Raw genomic sequence first — 25,628 nt, 5'->3', positions numbered from 1 at the left:
AATAAAACCATTTATGAGTTTTCACTTTCCCATCGCCCAAAAACACAAAACCTATTTCATTCTATTTGCACTCCGGGGTTCGGTTATGTGTGTGTGTGAGTTTTTAAGTTCTAGAATCCATTCACCACGCACGAAGTAAACCCTTTTCCATCACCAAAATCTAACATTCGTAACTTGTTTCAATCAGAAACAGCAACAGAAAGTTCCTAATTTATCTTCCAAACTTGTAGGTCAGTTCACTGGATTCCCCTGGCCTGTTCCGATAATTCAGAACAAATCCCCTAAAACTAAAGCGAACCAAAACTTTCTCGCCAGCTTAGTTTTTCCAACCGGCAAAGCGAGATTTTCTTTACATTGCTCTGATCCTCCCACCGTTCTAACCCATCCGCCCCTTCACAGCTCTCCACCTGCTAGACACTCTCTGCTGGCTCTGCGTATGCAAGTTACATATCCCAGTCCCAGGCTGAGAAAACCCTTAAGTCCACAATTTTTGCACGTGTGTATATGGGCTGGGTGGGTGAGTAAGGCCGGCTGAGTTTGACGTAGCGCTATTATTAGCAAAAAGACTACCTTTAAACCCTCTTCATCTATGCCGCCCCGCCCCACCCACGCAATTCAGCCACCCCTGACCGCCCAACACCCTCCCAGTTACACCATGCGACACTCGCTGTGTGCTTCACTGTCTAAATATTTGAACAACAAACTGTTGGTATCGTTAAGTATCGTCCAAACTTTTCCACACACACACACGCGCAGTTTGCTGAACTGTGATACTTCCTTTACAAACTGGTTGCCGTAACTGCAAACAAGGGTCCGAGTGTTATGGGCTGAGTATTTACGTAGGATAAACTCACCCGGTAAAATGGTAAATTGGAATACCACAAAAAGTTTTGCGTGCTACCTTTAGCAAATTCCGACCGGACACTAGACTGTGTGCGGCCGTGGGTGAATGGTATGATTTTTTAATGAATACATTCTAGCACTTGCTTCTAGCTTAGAGCAAACGGTCGTTACTTTGCTTCTTTACTGAACATAGTATTTTAACATTTTCCCAAAGAGAGATTTATTTATATTAAATTAATACAATCAACAAACTATATACACACCAATTCAAAATTCAAATCAAAATTAGTCTATGATCGGAAACTTAACAAAGACATTCATTTAACAGTATCGAGTAAAACAAAGCTACGAAATACTTTTTCCGAACTCAAGCTCCTTCGACTCACCAAACTTTAGCGCACTTAACAGATTATTCAACAAGGAAGCAGGCAAGGAATGCTTCATACTTCAACAGTAACGGCAAGTCAACTTGTCACCGAAACCACAGTTCGCCCATTCACCGAAGGCTTAAATACGACGGGCGCGCCTGTCTCCGAAAGCAGCCTCCGAACGGCAGCAACGTTTAGCGGTTTATTCAAGTAAAACTTTTCTCATTTCATGCAAATATCAAACCGTATCCAGAGCCCGGGAGTGACCAGCAGTGGGTGGTGCGGGGCGTGATACACAAAGAAGCGGCTGGAAATGATTTGCCACTCCAATAAACCGCATGTTCTTTTCGTACGCTTTGATCGAAAGCGTTGTGGGCGTCGGTGGACACACCGCCAGTGCAGAACTTCGGCATTTCTGCTACCTCTGTCTTGTAAAAGCTTCAGCCAAAGATGGAAATACTTCTCTAATCGCCACCACTACCAAGGAGCAAGAGCGAGAGAGAGAGAGAGAGAGAGAGAGAGAGCGAGAGAGAGCGAGAGAGAGAGAACGAGCGAGAGTGTCTTCAGCAAACGGGGAAAAACTTTCCATTCTACTGCACAAAAGTTATTGTCTTTCGTAAAATGTCGCAAAGCAAACAGCGTCAAAGCGATACGCTTCACTGCAGCTCTATTACTTATTTTTAGCCGACCTTAGGTTCGGGGTTCGAGCGTTTTCGGTATCGTAAAAGCATCAAAATAGCAAAAAGTTTGTCTTAAGATCAATATTTTTCTGTATAATACTTGTGTATTTAAAACTGTATGCAAATGTGTCGGTGTAGCTGTGTACGTGTGCTAGCTAAGATATGCATGTGTGTGTGTGTGTGTGTGTGTGTGTGTGTGTGTGGGTGTGTTTGTCTACCCTCGGTGTGCACTCGGTAACGAAACGGAGATGATGGAAACTAACGACTAGTTATGTCTGCCACTGATTGCTACAGCCGCCAAAAGATGAACAGGTCTCGGTCGGGCTGGCGGCATTAACGACACCGAAATCAAACAGCAAACAACAACAAAACGATGTGAAAAAAGTGTATGTGTTTCCTCTCTGTCCCTCCGAACAACGCCAAACCCCACACACAACAATGCAGCAGGAAAACAATGATAAATGTGTACGTGTGCAAAACCAACGCGAACACACGATTGCAAGCAGATTGATGTGGAAGCAACGTCTGTGAGAGATGAGAAACCGAAACAACAGCGAAGAAGGAGCATATGAATATTATGAAAAACAGATAGTTAAAGATAAATGTACACACAAAGAAGAAAAGGCACACAAAGACGAAAAAACAGAACAAAAACAACCCAAACCAAACAAACAACACACGGACATGGCTCGGCTTGCTGCTTACCCTCGCTATCTGTTTTCAGGTAGAGTTTTCCTCTCGGACTCAAAAACGTGCGATGGGGGTCGACTCGCTCTACAACCGGGAGTTTTTTTTTTGTTTTTGTATTATTTCCGGGCGATACCACCCACAGCAATTTAAGGTGGGTTGGCAAGGTGTGTATGTGTGTTTTGTGTGCGGGCGTGTGTTTGTTAGCGTTTGCCAGCGCAAACATGTTGACCGAAACGAAAGTAGATGGAAACAACGGATGGAAGAAAGAGAGACAGAGCGAGAAAGAGAAAGAAAATCGTGAAACAGTGTTCTGTCCTGTAGCAGTTAGGAGGAATGTTGTTAGTGAAAAGAAAGCATCATACTTTCTTCCGTTGTCTGTGTTTGTCTATGTGTATGTTATCGCTATCACAATAGATAACGCCGGGATAAAATACTATTTAGAAGAGGGTAACATAATAACTCACTGTACCAAGAGGGCCAGCCAAGAAATGTATTCTGCCAACCGTGGAGGTTAGTTTTACGACACAACTATTGCAACACAGCGAACGAAAGCACATTCTCGCATTCCTTTCGTTTCGTATCTTCCTCAGATTTCCCTTAATTTAAACTGATATCACTCAAAAGCATCAAATCACCAACCGTGTTACTGTGCGCTTTGTCCCTACAGGCAACTGGCATTTGTTCCAACAACGGCTTCCTTTCGAACCAAAACACTCCGATTCTCAACAGATTTCATCTTCATCCTGTTGCCTTTTTTCCGTCCTCCCGCGTTCAACGAAACAAGATGCACACCATTTAGCATATGGTTTGCGCCTTGCGCTCAACAGATCTCAGCGCGTTCGTTGACCTTTTTTTTGTGGACGGGTTTTCCTTTTTTGTTTGCGATAGATTTACAACCCTTAACCTAACAACCTCAAACGAACCAGTGTCCAGTGTGTTCGAGTTACAAAATACAGAGCAACGGCTAAAGGATTGCCCTTTCATCAAAACCGCACAAACCGAAAGCCCGGATAATTTGCCCACGGGGAAAATGTTCATTAATTTCACCGCTTGTCCTTATTAATTCAGGGCGTGAAGCCTCCAATTAATTATCTTTCGACGCGATGTCCATCACATGTAAATTTCGGCCGCCGTACCGTAATCTCAATCTTTCATTTAAGCTTGCTGGATACAGAAACGAACGACGGTCTGATAACATCACATTCAGAAATCAACATTTTGTACACGTGTTTAAAAATAGTAAAAAAAAACATAAGACCTGTAGCCGTATTACATTTGCAAGCATAACCTTTCTCACGGGGAGTTTTTGTTTTGACTGAGTATCATTTCCAAGCAACAATTTGGACTGTGAGTTGAAATGAGCTAAAACATTCTAATAAATCCCATGTTTATCTCAAAAGACGCAAAACATTACAATAAAAATCGACATTAAAAATCAAAATCTCAAAATCCTCACAAAAATATCAAGCAAACCTTTCGAAAAACAAATATCCATAAAAAATCCGTATTTATCACCACACAACATTTTACGAAGTACCATGCGCCTCCATCGACAAACCAAATTCTCATATTTTTAAATTGCAAAACGTCCGCATCACACTATTTAATACTACACCTTGCACTTAATCAAAAATCAAAAACCTGCCCATTCTATGTTTATCGAATCGTAGTACACATCGTATCAGCGTACATGTAAAATTGCCAAAACCGAAACTTACCATGCGTCTCCACCGAATCGCGCCCATTCGGTAGCTGAACTGCCGAACCGAATCCACCTAACTTGACGGGCGCGGAGTTGTCTGCCGTTGCTAACAGCGCACAGGCGGGCCGTACATCCCGGTGTATGATGTCGTTCTCGTGACAGTAGCGTAACGCCTCCAAAATTTGCCGCAAATAATGACTGAAATGAATGCATCCGGTGGTTGAGGTGGGTGGCGGGAGAGCAAGGAGAGAGGGAAAGGAGGTACCATCATTTTCATCCACCCCAGAAACGGAGAGTAAAAACAAAAAGGAAAATCGATTAGTAAACATGATTTGACTGCAGCAAGGGGTAGAAAATTATCGTGGCGAGTGAAAAGCGCTGGTTTTCATTGTTTCTCCACGTGATACGCACCCGCGTCGTTATGGTTGATTTGGTAAAATGAAATTATTTCCACGTGAAAAACAATAGATCCATTAGCTGCCCACAAACGCATACGTATGGTGGGAAAAATGCACCACTGATTTTATACGTAGATTTGGCTTTTCCGCGGTAATGCTGTCCGCAACTGCTATTGATACGATTAGAGGGCTTTCTCTGATAGCAATTTCGTGCAACTATTTTTCCCTCGAAAAGGCCAGCGTTTCCAATTGCAAAGCTATATAAATTGGCGTTGTGTCTGATTGAGAAATATTTTTCTCATTTTGTTTCAATCATCGCGCAATTAGATCTGCAATCGGTGGATCGGACCTTCTTTTTCAATCAATCAACCAATTTTTAGAATTCAACTGTAACCAACCGGCGGCAAGTAATCCATTATTGTTTTATCGGCTATCGTCTCTAAACATCTCATAGCACCACCCCAAACCGTATTGATGAATTGATACTCTATCTCATCAATATCTCACACCAACTGCTCAATCAAACAATAATACCATAAAAAGCGCACACACACCTATCCACGATCTGTAATCTACTATCAAAAATGTGTAACCCCACCGACACCCATGGGGGAAGAAAATGAAGCGCAAAACAACCATTTTACTCACCACGCTACTGCTTCACTGTACACAAATCCTGCCACGGCTCGGCGCACCACCTCGAAGCAAATATCTGATCCTTCCATGCTGTCCAATGTGATTTGTCCGGGTTTGACGTTGAAGATGTGGATTTTCCGTACGCACGTACGCCACCGGGCGGGAAACACGGGCAAGGGAAAAGAAAGAAAGAAAGACAAAACGAAACGTTGTATCAGTTTACCGAAGCTTCGATGACAAAGCAAACAAACAACGACATCGATAGTGACGTGGCGCAAATGCTTTTCGGAAGCCCGGTAATCAAACACAGCCCAGCGCTGTGTGCGCTTCAAGTGTGACTGACTATCGCGACGGAAATAAGAATCTAGAGGGAGCGAGACACAGAGAATGCGAAAAGAAGAGCACAGCACAGCACCAAAACTGCCTCATCAATCCATCGTTCTTCGGCCAGAAACGATCTTTCAAAATTTTCCTCCCAACGGATGGTGTATCACTTGATGCGAGGCAGCTGGTGCTGGGAAAGCGCGCCACGAGTTGGCTTCGCCGTTTGATTCCGAGCGTCGGTCACCATCACGACGTCAACGGTGCGGCCTAATGCAGACAGCCTGACGGTAACGAAATTAAGCATGATAAAATATGATAATGGCAAACGAGAACTGGTCCCGTCATCGTTTTGCTGCTCATTGCCAGAATGGACGCTTTGGAGGCACAAGAATTGAGGTTGGGTTTTACAAAATCGACCCGACCAACTCAAGAGCCCAACACCGTGCTGTTGAATGTTGACTATTTTATCATCCAAACGGCTTGAACGCTACTGTTTGAACACACTCCCCAACATCATGTTTCATTCTGGCCCTAACTTTGATTAAGAATGATTTTATAGAATCAATCACGTACAATTCACGCGCACCCTTTACTTTCTTCGTAATATTTGGCCCAACCTGCAGGCATTCTTCGTAACAGTTGCATAAATTATACGCTTGAAACAAGATGCCGTTAATATTTTCCACGAAAGTTAACCATTCGAACGATGTTTATTAATTATGGTAACGATTTTTTTTCTTCTCTCCCGGTTTTCATCTTCCATCCATTTAAAAATCCCACCATTTTGCTCGATCCCTCTGTACACGGAGACTGGACGTCTTGCATTCATAACTTGTACCGCGCCTAACGATCAACGGAAAACATGAGTTTTCCCAATTAGTGTTATCGAAACGGCCATTGTTCAATCGATTTCTACAGCCCTTGACTACAGGACCCACTGCCAATACACCCTCACCAGACAGAAACAACACATTACAATCCTGTACAGCAGCATCATTTAGCTATGTAATCCCTACCCCCAAAACGTGACGCTATAACGTGCTTCTCATCGTACTGTTTGGCCATTCGCCATCGGATAGCTTCTTTATTAATGAACAGCCACGGACCGCATCACACACACAAAGCCTTGACTAATATTTCAACATGATGGAAAAATTACTCTTCAAATCCATCCATTCACACGCTCGTCTGTTTTCCAGCCCGTAATGGACGGGAAACGAGTGTAATTTAAAAAAACAAAAACTCAGACAAAGCGGAAGGGAACCTCCGCTTGATTGCTTCCATTGATTTCGGGCAAGTACTGGCCAAATTTTCACCCGATTTTCGGTTCGGAAATCGTTACCAGGCTACGTGACCACGATGAGTGGTCAAAAGTCTGAGCGGTGAAAATTGACCAATAAAAGCTTTTCCCATCATATCAAGAGGATCTCTGAATGGTTTATGGCGGTACAAAATTGGTGGATGAAGTAGATTCGGAATATTAGTTTTGAAATAAATCTGAAAAGTCTGAAATATTGAGCATTCACAAATTAAATTATCTTCTACAAATCTATGGCTCTATCACCTCTAGAGAGCTAAGCTTACCATTGCTTCCTTCCTTGAATTGATTTTGCTCGTAGCTTGATGTAAAGTCCTGCCAAACCAATATTTAACCAATCCACCAATCAAAATTTCCCGCAAAACAATAGCTTAACTATCTAAAATTGCTAATAATTATTTGTATAGCATCGAAAACATAAATAATTGTTATGTTTATAACACCCAGCCCACCTAAAACGAACCGGCAACATAATTGCAACGAGAAAGCAACACAAAAGCTGTTTTTCTCTCCCAAAACGTAGACATTTATATTGTTATTGAAATAGTTTTAATTTAGTTTCCTGTACTCTCCACAATCACTCCACAAACATCCGTACAGTCGACAGTTCTGTTCCGTTTCCGTCCTACTGCTAAATCTATACCACATTATTTCGGAACAAGCACCTTGCTTTTGATAGTCCGAACTGTCTGCTGAGTGTAAAGTGAAAAGGCAAACATTCCTATTCAAACACCAACCCTCCGGATTCACCCCGACACACACACACACACACACCCGAAAAAGGTCCGTCAAGATCACATCCGAGCGCAAGACAGCAAAGAGAACAACCGCTTACTTCCGGTATTGCTATCCAGTCGAAGGCTCGAGACGATCACAGCTCTTGGCGCTTTTGCTCTCTCTCTCTCTCTCTCTCTCTCTCTCTCTCTCTCTCTCTCTCAGTCCCTCCAATAAAATTTAATTACACTAATTCGATCAGTGTTCAAAACGCTTCTAAGCTTCAGCGTTCTCTTAGCCGTCCCAACTTCACACGAGTAAACTTTCCCCTTTGCTGGGATTCTCCTTGGGACTTCCTTTTCCACACTCATCACACAGTGGGACAATCTTACTGACCGAACATCAAACTATCGGAAAAGGAATCCGAGTTTCCTGTCTGCGAGCACCATCATCGTTCGTCGACTCCGTCAGCTCTAGGGCTCTAGGCACAAACCATCACCATCAAATCACTTCCAGTCGACTATTTGAGGCAAAACTTTTGCATCAACACGACCTACGGAAGAAGATTATATCCTTAGTCAGCGAACAAAACTGTCCGCCTGGCCAGCATCCGCTCGGGGGCCAGCCACTTAAGATGATTCGACGGAAAATTATGCCAGTGTGGCAGTGGTAATCATCTCCAAAAGTCCACTTTACTTTCGCAACTCCACCAACCTCTCCCACCAATCGCGCCCAGAATGCAGTGCCTGGGAATCGTTTTAAATCGATCGTCTCGACCACTGGCGAACACTGGCAGCGTAACAACGGCGAAAGAAAGTGATACAGACTGGGCAGCGGAAGAATGTGTAAAGTATTGATCCGAAAGCGGACTAAAACAAAATTGTACCCCACCGTTGCTGCCACCCATTTGTCCCCCCCCCCTTCACTCGTTCGGTTTGGCGATCAGTATTGAGTGAAGCTTGATGTTTATCCATAATCATAAATTTAGATGCGTACGAAAGTGGGTACTTCCACAGATCGAAAAATATTCCAGATGCGTATCGGTTTTGTGCGTACCGCTTGCTGCCATCTCCAATTTCGCTTTATGCTACCCCGCTTATCATTGCACGCACGAATAAGCACCCACGCAAACAGCCTGCCCCAAAAAGGAAATGCATAAAATATACCCATAAAAGGCGAAAATAGCTTGAACGAGCTCAAGCAACTTCAGAAGAACTGCAGTTCGTGTTTAAATTTTTGAGAAACACGCGCCCTTTGCTTTGCGATCGATTCGGAGAAGCATTTGTTTGTGGCTAAAGGGTAATGAAAATTGCTTCCAAGCAATTCATTCAACAAGATGAAGCTTGATGAAGTACGAACGGATCATTTCTTGAAATTTGCAAACAAAAGGCACGAGGATTGCTCTGATTCTTTTGAACAAGTTTTAAGAAAGTAGTAGCTCTTTCGTCACAGTCTCCATTCCTTGATTTTTATGAATAACACAATTCGCAAAACAAAAACCTTACGACTGAACAATGCTCAGCCCAATTCTCACTAATAAAGCACGCCTATTTATCTTTTAAATAACATAATTCACTGGATCTTTTTCAAAAAACAACATTTTCTTATCTCGTATCTGTTATTCGAAGCACAGTCCCGGGAGGATTTTGCGTGTCTATTTATTATAACCGAAAGCTCACACAGCAGCTCCCCCAAGGATACAGCTGAGAAGCGATTGCTCTCGGGCCAAGAGCCGTGCCTGTTCCGTTTGCACAACACGGCACAAATAACATTCATCATACTTACTACTCAAACACCATGTACAGCATGCCTTCGGAGCTGTACGTTTCCAGCAGCTCGACGATGTGCGGATGTTTCAGCATGTGACATATTGTGGCCTCTCGCTTCAAATCTGTAAGAGAAGAAGAATTTTGGTTAACATAATGACACCCGAAACTTGCTCTTTTTTGTTACAATGTTGTGTTATTTGAGACAGTTCTAAAGTTGTAGCAATCAATGTGAATTTAGAGTAGCTAAAGTTTAAAAAATAACACAAGACGCTAAGGATAAGCGTTTGCGCCTAACGGTAGGCAATCCGCAAAACACGATTTAGGATTAGAAGGTAGATCGAGCGCAGAACTAGATTAATGTAGAGTAAACGGTCTGAGTTCTGTAGTTCTGCAATGTTTACTAGACATAAAATAATCTAAGTCTATCGAACCATCGAACTAGAAAAAGTTAGAAAAAAATAAGATAATTCGCTCTTTATAAAAAAAACAAGATTAAAAGATTATAATCAATTTGCTTAAAATCAAAGCTAAATTTCAACCCATTGCGACACCACCGAAACAATTGTACAAATAAACTCTCTTTGCTGTTTTTCTTCTTTTTCGTTGTTTTCCACAGTTCTTTGATCTTCAGAAGGTAAACAACGTCACAACAAAGTTCCACAGGTAGAAACAGAATGGCACGTAAAATGATACTATCTCCAACTTTCTTCTCATCAAAAGGGTTTGTTTCGTTTCATCCCCATAGAAATGCTCAAGAATGTTTAATCAGATGGGAGAAAAAATATTATCTTCTCTTTTTCTCCCTTACATTCAATATTTCCGACTGGCCTTGGAGTGGTAATGACAATTTCCTATTTCACAGCAATCCTAACCACCCAAATCCGCTAGTTTCCCACTTTGCATGAAAAAGCGATTATTTTCAAGCAGAAATAAAATGAAAACCCCCGTCGCACAAACGACCCGGTTTCGAAATAAATGCGAGAGCTACAGGTTTTTACGCAGCCTTATAAACAATGTACGGGGTGTGCGGCATTGGTGAAACAATCAAAAACCGAACATATTCCACTGGGTGGCTAAAAATTGCTTCATTCCCACATCGGTACCTCATGCTGCGCCACCGTGGGGGGCGCTCTCACACGACGGCCTAATCCCACAGGCCATTTAAATAGAGCGGCAGAGACAGAGCAAGACGCACCAGAGCGGTGGCATTACCCAGGCAGTCAACAAGCCCAGAAATCCATGCACCAAAACAGCCTACGGTAGCATACATGTGCGAGGACCCTTTGCGAAGGAATATGCAAGCCAAAAAGGCAAATGAAAACGGAGCCACACTTTAGCCAAAATATCATGGCATGTAATTCAGTGACGCGCTCGTAGATCTGCATATATAAGCTGGCATGAATTCCTAAGTAGGTAAGCCTAAACCTGCAACGACACCGACGCTGGAAGGAAATGAAACCATAGCGAGGATAGTGTTTACAGTGCAAGAATAAACTGTTTACTTGCAAGGTATTGAGAATCGGATGTAGATATAGACATGAATTCTTTAACCTAAAAGCTTAACCACTCTTAAGTAGTTACTTCGTTTGTAAAGCCTTTCACGAAAGAGCTCAACATCAATTCAACAAAGTGATTGAGAAAACCAGTTTCCATTCAAGTTGCCGGAGTACCGTCCTTCATTAGTATTCCATTGTGAGAGAGCCTGTGGTGGTGTAACAAGTACCAACATTCTTGGTTAACTATTGACACTATTTATTATACTACTCCGAACCCATACGATAAGCACACACTGTTTCGACACCACCCAGCAAACCGAGGTTGGTTCGAGTGGCGCACATGACCAACATACCGAATGGAACTTTTGCATTCATTAGAACATTTTGTAGCAGGCAGACCACCATCAGCATCCCTACCAAAACTTCTCCATGTTCCTCTCTCAGCCTGTGTTTCCTTGTCCCGAGCACCATACATACATACAGCGCCTCGTACAAGATTCGGCCGTGGGATTCTTTCTCGTAGTTGCAAACACGCCGCGTTCCGCCCACATCAAATCCTTCGTGCCATATCGTTTGTCCGGAAATTGAATTCTTCTCATCACATACACAAACCTCGCCCCTACATACCACCTCCCACACTCACTCACAATGGCCAGTCCACCGGTCTGTCACCCAACCACTGACTCGTGAGAACCGGTGACGAATGGTGCCGTAGTAGTACTCTGGATGCTGGGACTTTGGGAAAACAATCCGTTTCCCGGTAGTAGAGAGTTCAGATGCCAACATGTACACCACACGTGTTCTTTATGGTTGCTGCCTGACTTCTAGCCTTCCATTTACTGGAGTCAAATTATTTAGTCCGACCTCACTCCGTTCGCCGATGACCCCTTTAGCACCAGGTAAGGTCTGCTGAGAGATTCTCGCGTAAAATATTGCCGACGCCCTGTAGCAGCGGCCATAATTTAGGCCCCATTAAATATTCAATTTTTACCAGCTTGTAACGTACAATAAGCGTTCGAGATGATATTGGTTATTAGCGTTTTTCACTTGATGTGTGTGTGTGTGTGTGTGTGTGTGTGTGTGTGTGACGATTGATGCTTGGGAGCAAAAAGTACTTACCGCAGGCCATGTCAGGGAAATGGGTTTATCGATCGAAGAAAAATATCTCATTTGCTTTACGGATTTGATTTCCCATCTTTAGCTCGCGCATGTGTTTTCATCGCTTTTTCTCATTCAACCCTAAAACATACTTCCGTTTTTTCTCGCCCAAAGGAAAAAAAAGCCCCATTGAGTGCCCATATAAAATTGAGAAATCAATTCGATTTTCCATCCAAACCCTTTTCCTCACTCTGCTTAAACTTAATAATTTTGACCCCAACATAAATTTCACTTTCATCGAAAGGTTTTCCGTTTCTTTTTTTCATTGCAATAAAAAGCCTGAGAAACATAATTTATGCACAGCGGTTTCTTTACCGCCTTTTCTTGTGTTTTTGTGGTTTGCTTTTGCTTTTCCGGGTGTTTTTTTTTTTCATAACGCTTCACAGCACCAGAATCTGCCAACCTTTCCGCGAGTTTAACGTGCCTTTTTCGAGTAATCGTTTCTACTGCCTGTTACCTACGCGTTCTGGCTGAGCAGCAACGCAGATAACGCATGCACGCACTTACGTCATCAAATATACGACTTCCCACGGAGGAAGTGGCATACTGTTTCGGTTTATGTGTTTTAATTCTTGCCAAGCCAGGCGTATCTGAATGATGGACGAATTTTGCTTTTCCGAACCTGTCTTAAATCATGTTTGGCTAATAAAGCATCGTTTGCAAATGATTTCCATGACGTCTGAAAATAGCAAGCCAGGCAGCCATCATGTTTTCATTTGCTTTTAATTATTTCAAAACTTTTAAAGCCATTTTTTACAGCATCAAGAGACAGGATAAAATCAGATGAATCTCTTCTCTTGCTTCGCTCAAGTTTCCATAAACCTTATTCCCATCAGTTCCAAGCGTCAAAGCTAGATTAAGCCACAAATCGCTAAGGGTAGCGTCAGATTTTTATCCCGCGCTGTGCTTTCGTCGTTCGTCCTGCACCGATAAGAACAAGACAAATTTAATAAACAACAAATTATTTTAGTCTTTCTTTTGCTGATTTTAAGATTTGTTATTTTTTGTTCACCCCGGGCAGGACGCAATAGTAAAAAAGCATGATGCTGTAGAGTACAAGCAGCGAAGCAAAATCACAATGTGTCCATAGTCAACATTACCACCAGCGCTCGCTCCACACTCCGCCGCCAGCCTTTGTGCGCTAATCGAAACGAACAGCAAGCCACAGTGCATAATCTATGATAATTGCTTTCGCTTTTTCCCGGCTCATCCTGCCGCAATTGCTCCACACACACACACAGAGAAACAAAAAAAGGCATACCAGCGCACAATCTTTACAAGCAGAGTGGTTGTTGGTGGCGGGTTTTTTGTTCTTTACCCCAACCACTCGGTCTCGGTTGTCCTTTTCGTCGACGGACACCTTCCTGTGTACCGCTCTCCCATTGATGATATCAGATGAAGCTGGCTCCGTACCATGGTAATGTACACAGGATTTCGAATATTTCAGATCTCTTTGACCGGCCGAGCTAAAACAAACAGGACAACTGGTACACCACACAGCATGCTAGGACGTGGTGCCCCTGTCCCCGCCAATGCCTACAGGCCAATGATGCACACCGCTGCCGTTCCTGTGTCCTTCGTGCTGTGTGGCCAGAATACTAATCAACCGAATGGCGATGGTAACTAAGGCTCACCAGACATGCCGACTGAAGTAATTTTTCAACGTAATGAATTTTACGTCGATGGACATTCTTTACACTTCGGTCCCTGGGTTTGAAGGGCACCACAGCGGGAGAGGTACCGGTCGTTACACTGTACAAAATTATTGAAAGTCGGCTGGAATAAGGCAAATGATACAGACGAGGCACAATGAAGTGGAACGTATTTTATCAACCACACGACACAAAGACGTTGTAATGATTGCAGAGCAGAGCAAACGAACAAAAGAGCAGAAAAGCATAAAGAACCTCGAAGTTCGTGCCACCTTCTTATTGCTGGAATTATTCAACATGCCGGATTGCAATGCTTTGTAACGGCTTTCAAAAAGGGCAATTCAATTTCCATTTTTATAGGACAGACACATCAAAAAACATTATGTTAATTACAATTTTAAAACACCATACGAGGAATCTTGAAACAAAGTCTCCAAGAAAAGCCTCAATATTCAAGGATAGAATGGCCCTTCATCTACACCAAACAACAAAGCTTACTGCAAATCACACCGCTTTCACTGAAACGATCAAAATGCATCAAAATCGATGCGTTCCGGGATCCGGCATTAACAAGAAATTCCTATCATGCCAGGAAGTAACGCATGCCTCCATCATCGGACCTTCTTAACCCCAAACACTACACAGCACTCGTCAGCAGTACTTTATCAAATTATCTCGAACCAATATAGACTAACACCGCAAACATCGACCACATGCATACATCGGCTTCGAAGAGTTTGGAAGATTGGAAAACGACCGAACTGTACTGGCTAATGTTTAATGCAAGGCCCTAACAAACAAGTAACAAAAAAAGAACGGTCGAAAACTTTTCTGAGTGATTGTGTATCTTTTTCGCCACCACTGCAAAACCGAACGCGACCGAGTCGATCACAGATGTAACCCTGGTATCCTGGTTCTAGGAACTGCCTCGCATAAATAATTCATACACTTTTCTCTGCCAATAGAGAACGGTGTTGCTTTTTCCTGCTTTCTTTTTCTCGGTTACTTGACATACTATTCCTGTCCGCTTGCCGAACACAGTGCGTGATAGACAATCTTCGATTGTAACATTCTTTTTAACCAGCTGCCAGAGCTCACAGTAGCTCCCCGTGGCAACAACCTAACAATCAAACATTCGTCTGTCCCTTCAGCTGCAAACCGTGCCCTTGCCAGCTCGGTGAGAAACACAATAAATCATGTCCTATTCCATTAATCTTTCCGAAGATAATTGGCTTCCTTTTGCCGGCTTGTTTTAACGACGACGATCAACCGACGGCGAAGTACACACACACCGTTGCACTCGATTCGCCAAGTGACACCAGACAAACAGTAAACCCGCGAAGCCATCGCAGCTTCGTTCCATTCTGACAGCAGCCAAGACTCAAGCTCAAGTGTCGCAAGTTTATGCTCCTGAACTCAACTTTACGTCCAGATAACGCAACTGGTGCTCTAGCCCCAAGAGCTCAGCCGGGCAAACGTTTAACGGTAGGTCAAGCCGTAATTCTTGACCATAATACCTTGACGTTGTTTCATGGAGTTGGCACACAAATCAAACAAGAGCCGGTGACCCCTTCTCCCCGCACAAATTGCTCCCAACCCCCACCCAGAAGCTCAAGCGAACATAGTTCACTTCAATTAACATCGCACCTTACACCATTCCCGCGCGGTAACCCATCCACCAACAGGGATCAGAGCACGTGCGTTCGTGGTGAATTTGCGAGCATTCTCCAAATTCCAAAATGGCTCCCAAAACGTCCCGCAGTAATGTCTGGCGTCTGGTGTTTCATTGGTGCCGCACGGATGAATAATGATGACAACGGCAGTGACGACGCAATCAATCATCCGCAAACACGGGAGATCCACGGGTTTTCGGTCGGTCCGTTTCGGAGACCGTTCTGCTTCCAAGCCATTTCCCGCCAAATTGAATTACGGTTCCCGTGCCGGAGCAGGAGCTTCAAATGTTGACGCCACAATCTGACGCCTGCCCACCAAAAAAGCCCAATGAAGCCATCCATCCCGATGGGACATAACTCTTACCCCTTTGACTACGAACACAACAACCGCGTGAACGAAGCGATCCTTCAAACTTTCCCAAAACACCTCGGTTGGAACATTTTCCCTAAAACAAGCGTGTTTCATTCCCACTCCCATTTCCACGGCAAATCAGCGAACAGTAAAATCACAAAACCACAACCAGCTTTTCGCGGAATGCCACCGCACCCCCGACACCTCACCTTAATGTGGGTACATCAAATTATTAATTATAAATATTCGTCAGCGCGAGCAGCACACATCGGATCAACGTTGCTCCCACGTAACACATTTGGAGTACCAACTTTGGAGACGCAGCACATTGAAAATTCGCGTACCGAAGCACGCGCCCAACCATCGTCCTGGTTCCTGGTGGAAAGGAACGACAACGTTGCAGTGTTTCAAGAATCGGCCAAGGTTACGTTACAGCGTCCGAAACATATGCGACTACACTCAAGATTGCTACCGTTACGGATGCTTCCCAGAGTTTCTCGAATATGTCGAAAAGAACTGATGCATGAAAACGTAATTTTAGCGTCAGATCGTGTAACTTTCCGAACGGAAAAAGCAACTTTGCCTCCTACTTATTTGCTTTATTCTATCCCGGCCCCGGACGGAAACTCTTTGCGGAAGCGTGATTGTTGCTGGAGCAACCCGGCCCGAGGACCTGGGCAAGAACACACACACACCAAGAACTTCTGTACAGCGAATGAACGGCTACGAGCGACATACGCATGGTTGATTTCTGGTTGAAATATGGCCTGTGTCAGCAGGAAAAATGAACTGATGAAGAATGAAAAGTGATGGGAATATGTGTGGCACACCACACCACCGTAAGGCCGACTTGCATGGCGAAAAAGCCAATTTTCAAGGAGACCTCTCAGCCTCTTCTCAACACGGCACAGAAACCATACCATTCAGATTTACTGCCTCCCGACGTACGTACGTACGGTAGGCGTAGGTTTCGGATAGTCTCCTGGAGCGGCAAACGCTAGGATGTGTTTCACGGGCGGAAATTAAAGCCAGCATTGTAGCAGGAAGTGTTACTGTGGGTAAGTAGAATCTTTCGGGTTTCCTTTATACAAATTTCAACAAAAAAACGGACTCCGGAAAGCTATTTCTATTTCTATAGCCCACCATGTCTTGGATGGGCATCAAACAAGAAACCATCAAAACTCCTCCATTCAGGAGACAGTGAAGTGAGTAATGGATTCTAAGAATATGTGGTTGCTTATCTACACCAAACGCTCGCTGTTACTTACCGGATGTGCTGAGACCCGGGCTGGCCGTAAACTTGGCAACGTCCACAATCTTGACCGCGAACTGCTGATTTGACTCCCGATGGATACATCGACGAACTATCGAAAATGGACCTCTGAAAGTACACAACACACAGAAAACACATCTTTAGGCTTAATTTTTACCACACATTTAATGATCTAGAAGACAATACTACGTTCAACTCGTCAGTGAAACTAATACCGGCGAAACGTATCCATTAACCACACAATCGTCACTAGCATTTAAAGCAGTGCAACCACCATCCACATTCATTGAATGTTAATTTATGCACATAATAAAGCTAATGACATCAAATCAAATCAAGTATGACAATTACTCCTCGGCCGGGCACACCGGTAGCAGGCTCCTGCAGTCGTACGACCGGGGCACTAATGCGCAACTACGCTCAACGCATAACCACGAGAAATCACATTAATTATCTCATCATGCTACCATCTGCGGGAAACGAAATCATTTGCATGATCTTTTTTTACATCTCATTTAACAGCTGGCAACAGTAATGCTTTAATATAAAAAGATATGAAAGTTGGAAACAATAATCTTGTGGAGCTATCCTCAAAAGTTGGAGCATAAATTTTATAAGAAAATTTACATAACGGGGGTAGCTTCGAAAACAAATTGATAAAAACGGGCAGTTAAGCAAGCTCGGTGGAGTTTCAATTAAAATACATTAAAATCTACTTTCTTTATATTTCAAACGCCACTCCCAGCTCATGAGCAACACTAACTCAAGTAATTGAACGTACGCAGCATGCGTTCCTGCCAGCCAGCTAACACAATATCTTCACCGGGATTAAAGTACACCGTACGGAGCAACATCAGCACACGCAAGTCTCCATACGGCAGCTTGGAACAGCAGCTTGCAGCTCTGCCTTACGAATAATATATGGATTAGCACCTAATTTTCTGTTCAATACTTTCATCTGCGCTGCGTAATGTGCGAGCGAGTAAATTGTGTTTGCTGCTGGCGGCGCCAAACCTTTGCAGTCGCAATCGTCTTTCGCCTGGCGAAGCGGAAAATTGGATGCTGCTCCGGCACTGTCAATACACGGTGTGCATGGTCGGCGATGGTATTGCATAATTCGATTCCAACAAAAATGTACCACCGCGTCTTCCATTATTACAGTCACTATAACACGCGCGCGCACCCGGGGAAGGAAACCATTATGTTGCGAATTTTTTTTTGCAATTCTCTGTTGGTTTTAAGACTGCGGCGCGTTTGATTATTCATACCGCTTTTGTTCATGCATTCGGAATGTAATGGGTGATAATGGTTGTAAGACAATATTAAGATATGATATGAGAGAAACAATTGAACCGATCGAATCGGTCCCGGGCAATGGAATGTGTGCGAAACCAGAAGTCAGGAACCAAACAAAACCATCAACATTAAATAAACATTAACCCAATTTTTATTCCGACATCAAAGCGCAAAACAAACACATGAAAAGGAGGAGGACTTTCCAACACGCACATGGTTTGAATACAACATCAGAGCAAAAAAGACTAATGAGACACACCATTTACAACTAGCCAATTAGTCCTGGCGCTATCATTTTACCACCAAAACCAAACTCGCACACACGCACCGCCTGGGAACTGTTTACTTTTTCATCATCGCCGCACACATCTGCAGGACGTACGGCCGTGGTGGCCGCGTGAAACATAATGAACATCCTCCCCTTTTTACTAATTCAGTTAGCAAAATTAACCACTACACTTGGAGCATGAGCCGGCTGGGCAAAAGAATATTAGAACACAGAAAATTACCTTTTATGCAAACGTGGTAACAAGACACGCCGCCGTCTAATTATCGTCCGTTACTTAGACGCTGGTGGAACACCAAAAAATGTGCATTATCATTTGCATAATGGAATAATGTGTCTGTCGGTACGCGTGTGCGGACTGTAGAACCGTGCAACTCGTGCTCCCCAAGAATGTGTGCCGAGTACCGACATTTAGGGATTTATTACGTGCTACAGTATTTGTGATAAAAGCAGTAATAGAAGGATTTATGCTTCTTTCGTCTGATGCTCTACATGTAGTTAGTTACCGTATGACTCGATGTAACGTCATTTCAGAATGTACAATGCCACTTGGGGTGAGTCAAACCACCAACCAACGAATAATTGCCTTCCCGAATGGAAAAATGACCATCGGCGTGCAAATAATAAACGTCGAAAGCGCGCACCATTCCGGGGAGTCCGGACCATTCATGCTCATGATTCGATAATGAACAGAGCCCTAGCCGTGGTACCGCCATAAAGAAGACATGCACGGCGACGACCCACCGGTAACCGGTGGTCTTTCTTTGCAATGGCTCACGGCATTCAAGGGATTCGCAAAAAGCGGATACGATCATAATTAACAATCCGTAAATATACATTCCGTTCCCAGGGACCAGCAGAAGACCCGGGGAGAAGAGATTGTATGCACAATAAACAGCCAAAGTTACGGTTGGTGAACGGCAAATGGTCGAATTTTGCAGCATGTCACACGGAACGCTTCAGGGTCCTCTTACGGGTGGATTATTAATAATCGCTAATGGTTCTCACTTTTGCTCGCTCGCCTGCTCTCTCTGTACATACCAAACGGTAAGGATATCAACAAACTTCACTGTCAGTGCAAATATCCTGAGAGCATACTCAACATGATGAATATGAGAGAAACACCACTCACACACACGCACACACACCCTTGTTAGGTAATCGACGGTAAAAACGTGTTATTAATTAGTCCATAACAGTCGTACTTCGGTGTGTACAAACGGATGTAGTCGAGTTGGGATTCGTCATAGGTAGCTTACAGCAAACAACCGGACAATCATACCACATTACAAACAATGCAATTTCAAAGAACAAACAGCAACCATCAACATCGAGCTTCCAGGGAGTCTGCAGAATTGGTTTGGGTCACAGCCGTTGTGCCGTAGCAAAACTGGGAAGGATCAAGCATTGAATTATACAAACGATACACCGAATAGCGATGATGTATCGGTAGCAACCTATCATATGTCCTTCAATGTCTGCATCTCAATGCGAGTGGGGACTAACAACGGATCTTAAAATGGATCCACATTCGTACAGGATTACAACCACACGCGCTTTGTTAAAGTAATTGGGTCGGCAAACTGACTCAAATGCCAAACAACTTTTTGTCTTTCCGAGCAGTTTGCTCTGAAACTGAAACGAATGCCGTCCGACACACAAATACCGAGAGCAGAAAGTTCTGGGAAATCATAATTGACATTTACGCAGTAACCATGCAGTGAGCACCTGGCAGCGACCCTTGGCTGCACCACATCGATAGACCAAAAGCCAACAATTGTGGACTTCGCAACAGGGCAGGTAAATAACAACTAAATATGAGCTTCACCATCATAATGCGTCAGTAAATTCAATTATCCAACCCATCTGTATGAACTTCAAACAACAACATCCCACTCGTTATACACCAAAACTTCATTATGGTTAGTGTGTTTGACATCAAACTCATACGCAACAACAACAACAACAAAAAAACACAGAACACGCTTAGGGTCCAAATCCACCAGGAATGTCGACTCCCACCACAGAGCATATTTCGATGTAATTTAAATCGTTACGAAACTGGCGGAAAAACTATTCCCTCACCACCCAAATTCTCGCGTCCAGTTTCCACTCTTCCACCATTCGCTTCGGTCCCGTCACGTATTGTGTGACATCGTTCGACATACTTTTGGCACTTTGCGGTATGCCAGGTACTACTGTGCCGAAAATTGTTCCTGGGAAAAGTCTACCGTCTGATCAGCCAACCGGGCACAGGTAGAAAACCCCCCCCCCCATCCCAGCTTGCCTAATTAGTTTTGTGACAGGTTATGAATATCAAATGCTTACAACAGTGAATAAATCACCAATGAATAATTAAAAACTTCCAACTAAGCTCTTCGAATATTTATCTTCCATTAAAACGAGAGATTTGCCATTTTCGAAATCGACCTCCGTCCGGGGATGGACATCGCAGGCCTTCGAACGCCGCTTGGTCGAACGGTGTTCCCCGAACCTGGTGGCCTAGCCGACAGACAGGACAGCAGCAACCCGGTAGACCACCTCAACAAGCTGTTTGTCTGGTGGCGGAGTAATGAAGATAGATGATACAATAACATCGCTCTATCGTCCTTTTGCTGGGCGACCAAGTGAAATAACCGGCCGCTAGAACGTGTGCGTGGCACAAATCCCTTGCAGCAAGGCTTATAAAATAGTTTAAGACGATGCGGCAATCACTTCCCGGTCGGTAGCAGTAGCGACCAGCTTTTAAAAACAGGTTGTCCATTTAATCAATCATTTATCATTTGTGATCAACAAAACACGCACAACCCACAGCGCGGAGTGCGACTGGCGGCACAAGCGTCCGTAATTTAGTATTAATCACCGGCGGCACAGAAGCATCTGGGAAATGCTGTCGTGCAGGTGATCAATGGCATGATATTAAAATATGGACACAATATAAAGTACAGCATTACAGACTTTAATTTATTATTTAAGTGGCCAAATCTTGATTAAATGGAACCAATTTATCCAAGAAAATTGCGTCATGTGTTCCTGCTTCAACGAGCATCCAGATACTTCTTTTACTATACGAAAACGATTCCCCAAAAAAACACAGCGACATTCACCAATAAAACCAGCTTTGTGGGCTAAATTTATGGAATTTATTTCCATCCTCCATTTCCAATTTAAATTCAAATTCAATTACACTCGCCGAGTAAGTTACTATCTGTCAAAGCAAGACAGCAGTAGTTGTATGAATCCCCACCCGCAACGTAAATGAAAGAAAAGAAAGGATACCGGAAGGATTAACGTTACTTCCGTTCCGGGCAAACAACCGGGCTTTAAGCGAACGTATTGAATTGCCCTAAAAAATGGCACCCATGTATGAAAAATTTACAATCCAATCCGGATGGCATAATCCTGCTGCTGCTCCTCCCAGCAGTCGATTCCGGCTGGTGAAAAGTGATAGCATTTTTGCACCTATTCATTTCCCGAAATCCCATCGGCGAAACGGCCCGATAAACAAACAACGGTAAAATGAAAACTCCAGCACCGGTGGGACGGGGTACAGTTTGGTACAAAAGAAAAACACCTTTAAGGTACAATCGGAGTTGAGTTACGAAAGGCATACCACCGGCCTCGCTTGGTGGCATTAAAAGCTTCGCCTTTAGTGTTGTCCCAAAATCGTACATCCAATCATATATCGGTACGAAGGTGTGGTAGCACCAAGTGTGTTCCTTGGTACGAGCAGGAGAGAGACTTTGGGCAGAAATAGAACACATGAAAGCACGCAAATCAATGTAATCTCTTTAGTCTGCCCAAACGAGCCGAACCGTTCGACGAGTGAACCCTATTCGTCGCCCCGGTACAGAAATTGGTCCCGGGTTATCACTTCTTCGGTGTTGGAAAAGAAAGGAAGCACCACACTTTAACCGAGCCTGAGACTCGGTTCGACGAGCATAAACTACATACAGACACTTGTACTTGGAAAAGATTTTATCCTCTTTTCGAGCTCATGCTTGCTTCCTGCTAAATTTATTGCTATTATTGGTACCGTTTATTCAAGGCACTTTTCCCTTTACCGAACACCAAATCCAACCCGACGTGAGGTAAGCCTCACACTACTGTCGGGTAGTTCTTTTCACATCTTTTTTTTTTGTCTGGGTTGGAAGTTTGTGACAGCAGGGATAAGGTCGTCCAATATAGCCCCGCTTGTCAATATTCAGCTGCAAACGGGATATGCGCTAGTTCTTAGATTCTATGGCTTTAGTTAAAGATAACCCCGAAGCCAACACAAACAAAAAAAAAGCATTCACACATCAAAGCAAATCTTACACCTGCCGAAAGGGCGGAACGCAAACCGGTGCCCAGTGCTCTTGTTTATGCTCTGCTTAATGTTTTTGTCAAAGTGACATTAATTTGATAGAGCGGCAAAGCGGTTTCGCGCAGAAAAGCTGCCCCCGGGGCGACACCAGAACGTTCATTACGCAAGCAACAGCAACCTCTCGCTTCCCATAGGCCAGACCAGAACGGGAGGACCGTTTGCTCCCAGGAGCGTTTGCAAATAAAGCTAATAGCAAACAGGTCGAGCAGATGCGGCTTGGTGGATAAATCCCGAGGAAATACTGAATAAGCAACAACCCACCACCACGCGAGGTTGCGTTGATGATGGAAGAGATGACAGAAATGACTTTTGTGCGACCTGCTGATGATGATCTCGCTGCTGATGGTAAGACGGATAAGAGAGCCCCGTATGTGCGAAAGAGGCATTTACAAATGTCCATTTTTCATAAACCTGAGCTTTGCCCGTCAACGGATGCTTAGCACCAGAGCGACAGAGCCCTCTACCTGCCTGCTAGAAAATCCCTCCCAATGTCTCTGTATGTCGTGTGGTCGTTCCCTTTAGCGTCGTTACTTGCATGTAACAGCAGCACCGGGCTGCGAAAATAGCTACCTGCCTGCTGCACGTCTACCGAGAGGGCTTTTCGGAGGGTTTTCCTTTCTTTTTCATCGCTCGGTTACTGCTTTTGCTTCCTGCTGCAGTTCCGGCTGGTGGCACTCCACACACAGAGAACGTTGGTTGGTACGGTGCGATACGAAGGCATCATTTGATCATCATGTTTGCATTCGTTTAATAAAACGTTGTTCATTGTAGAACAACCCATGCACCGCCGGTGTTCTCTCGCAACCCGATCGCTCCTTTTTGTCCTGTTGTGGTACTTATGTAGTATTAGGATACGTTGCCGTTTTTCCATTGCTCACGGGACCCCTATCGCCATGTGCTTCCATTCTTTCGTTCAACCCGAACGGTGACTCGCTTACGTTCATTGTCGTATGCAGTTTCCACTTAGGACCAACATTAGGTTGGCTGCTACAAAACTCGGTATGCCCAAGCATCTTGCACGTACACGACACAAAATACGCCCCCAATGCTTTGTGATGTCCGGGATCCCCCTACTTTCGAGCTTCAAGGGTAATGTTGTCGTCGAGCATAAGAAGGTTTCAGAAGTATTCCATTATCAAGTAACTAAGTAACTACAATTCTACGCACATTTTGCAGCAAACAAAGGTTCCAATGCCGTACGCAGGATGTCCGACCGTGTCCGTGCGGTTTTGGATTGTTGAATACACGCACATGTACTGAACTGGTGGAGGTCCACTGGAGTTTTAATCTTGCTAAATTGAGATTAAATGTTGGCTTGATATAAAAAGCACAAGCCCCCACCTTTTCAAGGATGCTTGACACACAGAATAAATTAGTTGCTTGACAGTATCGTTACTTCCGCTATAAAACTGAAAATCCTTATTTCATCCCAACGTTCGGGTGAACCTGTCTCGAGTGAATCCCAGAGTTTTTGTCAGGACTTTGTCTCGCTTAATTTACGTCCCTTTCTCTCTATCGGTGCTGCCAACTAAAAAGCACTCTACCGACCATCTATTTTCAGCGCTCGAAGGTAGATAAAAAGTTCAGCGAATCTCTAACGAAACCACCCGATACCGTTTGCCAAGAATCGGAGCATTGAATTTAAGCGACATTGTAAACAAACGCCACCTGGAGCGGACCACACCTTGATCGAAAATAAAGCAAATATTTATTATTCATTCCGGCTCTCGTTCACCATTCGATGCACCATCTGCTCGTAATTGTGTCTTGGGCACTAAAAACAACAGCCATCTTAAGTTGCACCTCTACGGCAATCACCCGCGATAACGCCCATACTCTGCGCTACTCTTTCGGTGAGCTCTGTGCCGTCGATAGGTTTGTGTAATCGGCGGTGCGTGAGAAACAAATTTAACTCTGTCTAACCTATCCCAATTAACCTTCCACGTTCGTATTTATTTAATAGCTCCCGTCTTCCAGCTCACGGCGTTGCTGGTGCACACTTCACTGGGTTCGCGAGCGATGGTAGCAGGCAAAAGTAACATATTAAGTTATCTCGGAAAAGTCACTCTAGCTGCCTCCAGAGCAAATCTGGGAGAGGACCAAACCCCCAGCACACATCACATCATACGGCTCTCTTGGCAGCAGCAGAAGTGCTACGGAAGCATCTGCTCGCCTGTGTGCCGCTAACGAGCACCAAAGTCTCAAACTGGAGTTCCCCCGTCTCCCCACTAACCCTAGGAACCTCCCCCGTTTTCTTACCATGGGGAACAAATTTATTATTTCACCCATCCAGTGCACCCGCGCTTGCACGTACCAACCGTGCATTGTCAGCGATATCTTACCGAACACCGGACGAAAATGTGCGGGGTTAGAATGTTTAAGCGAGCTGTATGTATGTTCGTATGTGTGTATGACTCGCGCGAAGATCATGACACAAAGTGAATAAAAAAAAGGGTGTAGAGCTAGGTAATGCTGCAGGCTAGCAAAATAGTCAGAGCATAACGACCTACCGTGTCCGTGTCTCTTCAATGACTTCATCAACTTTACATTCAGCAGGCACCGTTTGTGCGGGGAAATGTACTTTTTTTTTGCTCATCCCTTTTCGACCCATAATCTACCTATTTAACACGTTGC

General features: G+C 44.0%; 1 protein-coding gene across 28 annotated transcripts in view; it reads right to left on the bottom strand.

Annotated features, from left to right (window-relative positions):
• The window catches only part of LOC118505168 (peripheral plasma membrane protein CASK), a 207,945-nt gene that overhangs the window by 161,805 nt on the left and 20,512 nt on the right, over positions 1–25,628 (bottom strand). For 24 of the 28 annotated variants that reach the window (XM_036040574.1, XM_036040587.1, XM_036040592.1 and 21 more), the window contains 5 exons: positions 17,042–17,154; positions 9,459–9,564; positions 5,330–5,407; positions 4,300–4,481; positions 2,597–2,665 (listed from right to left, as the gene is read on the bottom strand). In XM_036040574.1, coding sequence (XP_035896467.1) covers positions 2,597–2,665; positions 4,300–4,481; positions 5,330–5,407; positions 9,459–9,564; positions 17,042–17,154 — 548 coding nt within the window. The remainder of the gene's footprint in view (positions 1–2,596; positions 2,666–4,299; positions 4,482–5,329; positions 5,408–9,458; positions 9,565–17,041; positions 17,155–25,628) is intronic. The other 4 variants (XM_036040598.1, XM_036040602.1, XM_036040603.1 and 1 more) reach the window with 1 other exon arrangement.

The sequence above is a fragment of the Anopheles stephensi genome, chromosome 2, assembly GCF_013141755.1.
Source record: "Anopheles stephensi strain Indian chromosome 2, UCI_ANSTEP_V1.0, whole genome shotgun sequence".
Classification (NCBI taxonomy): domain Eukaryota; kingdom Metazoa; phylum Arthropoda; class Insecta; order Diptera; family Culicidae; genus Anopheles; species Anopheles stephensi.
This window is presented reverse-complemented; position numbering and strand designations above follow the sequence as displayed.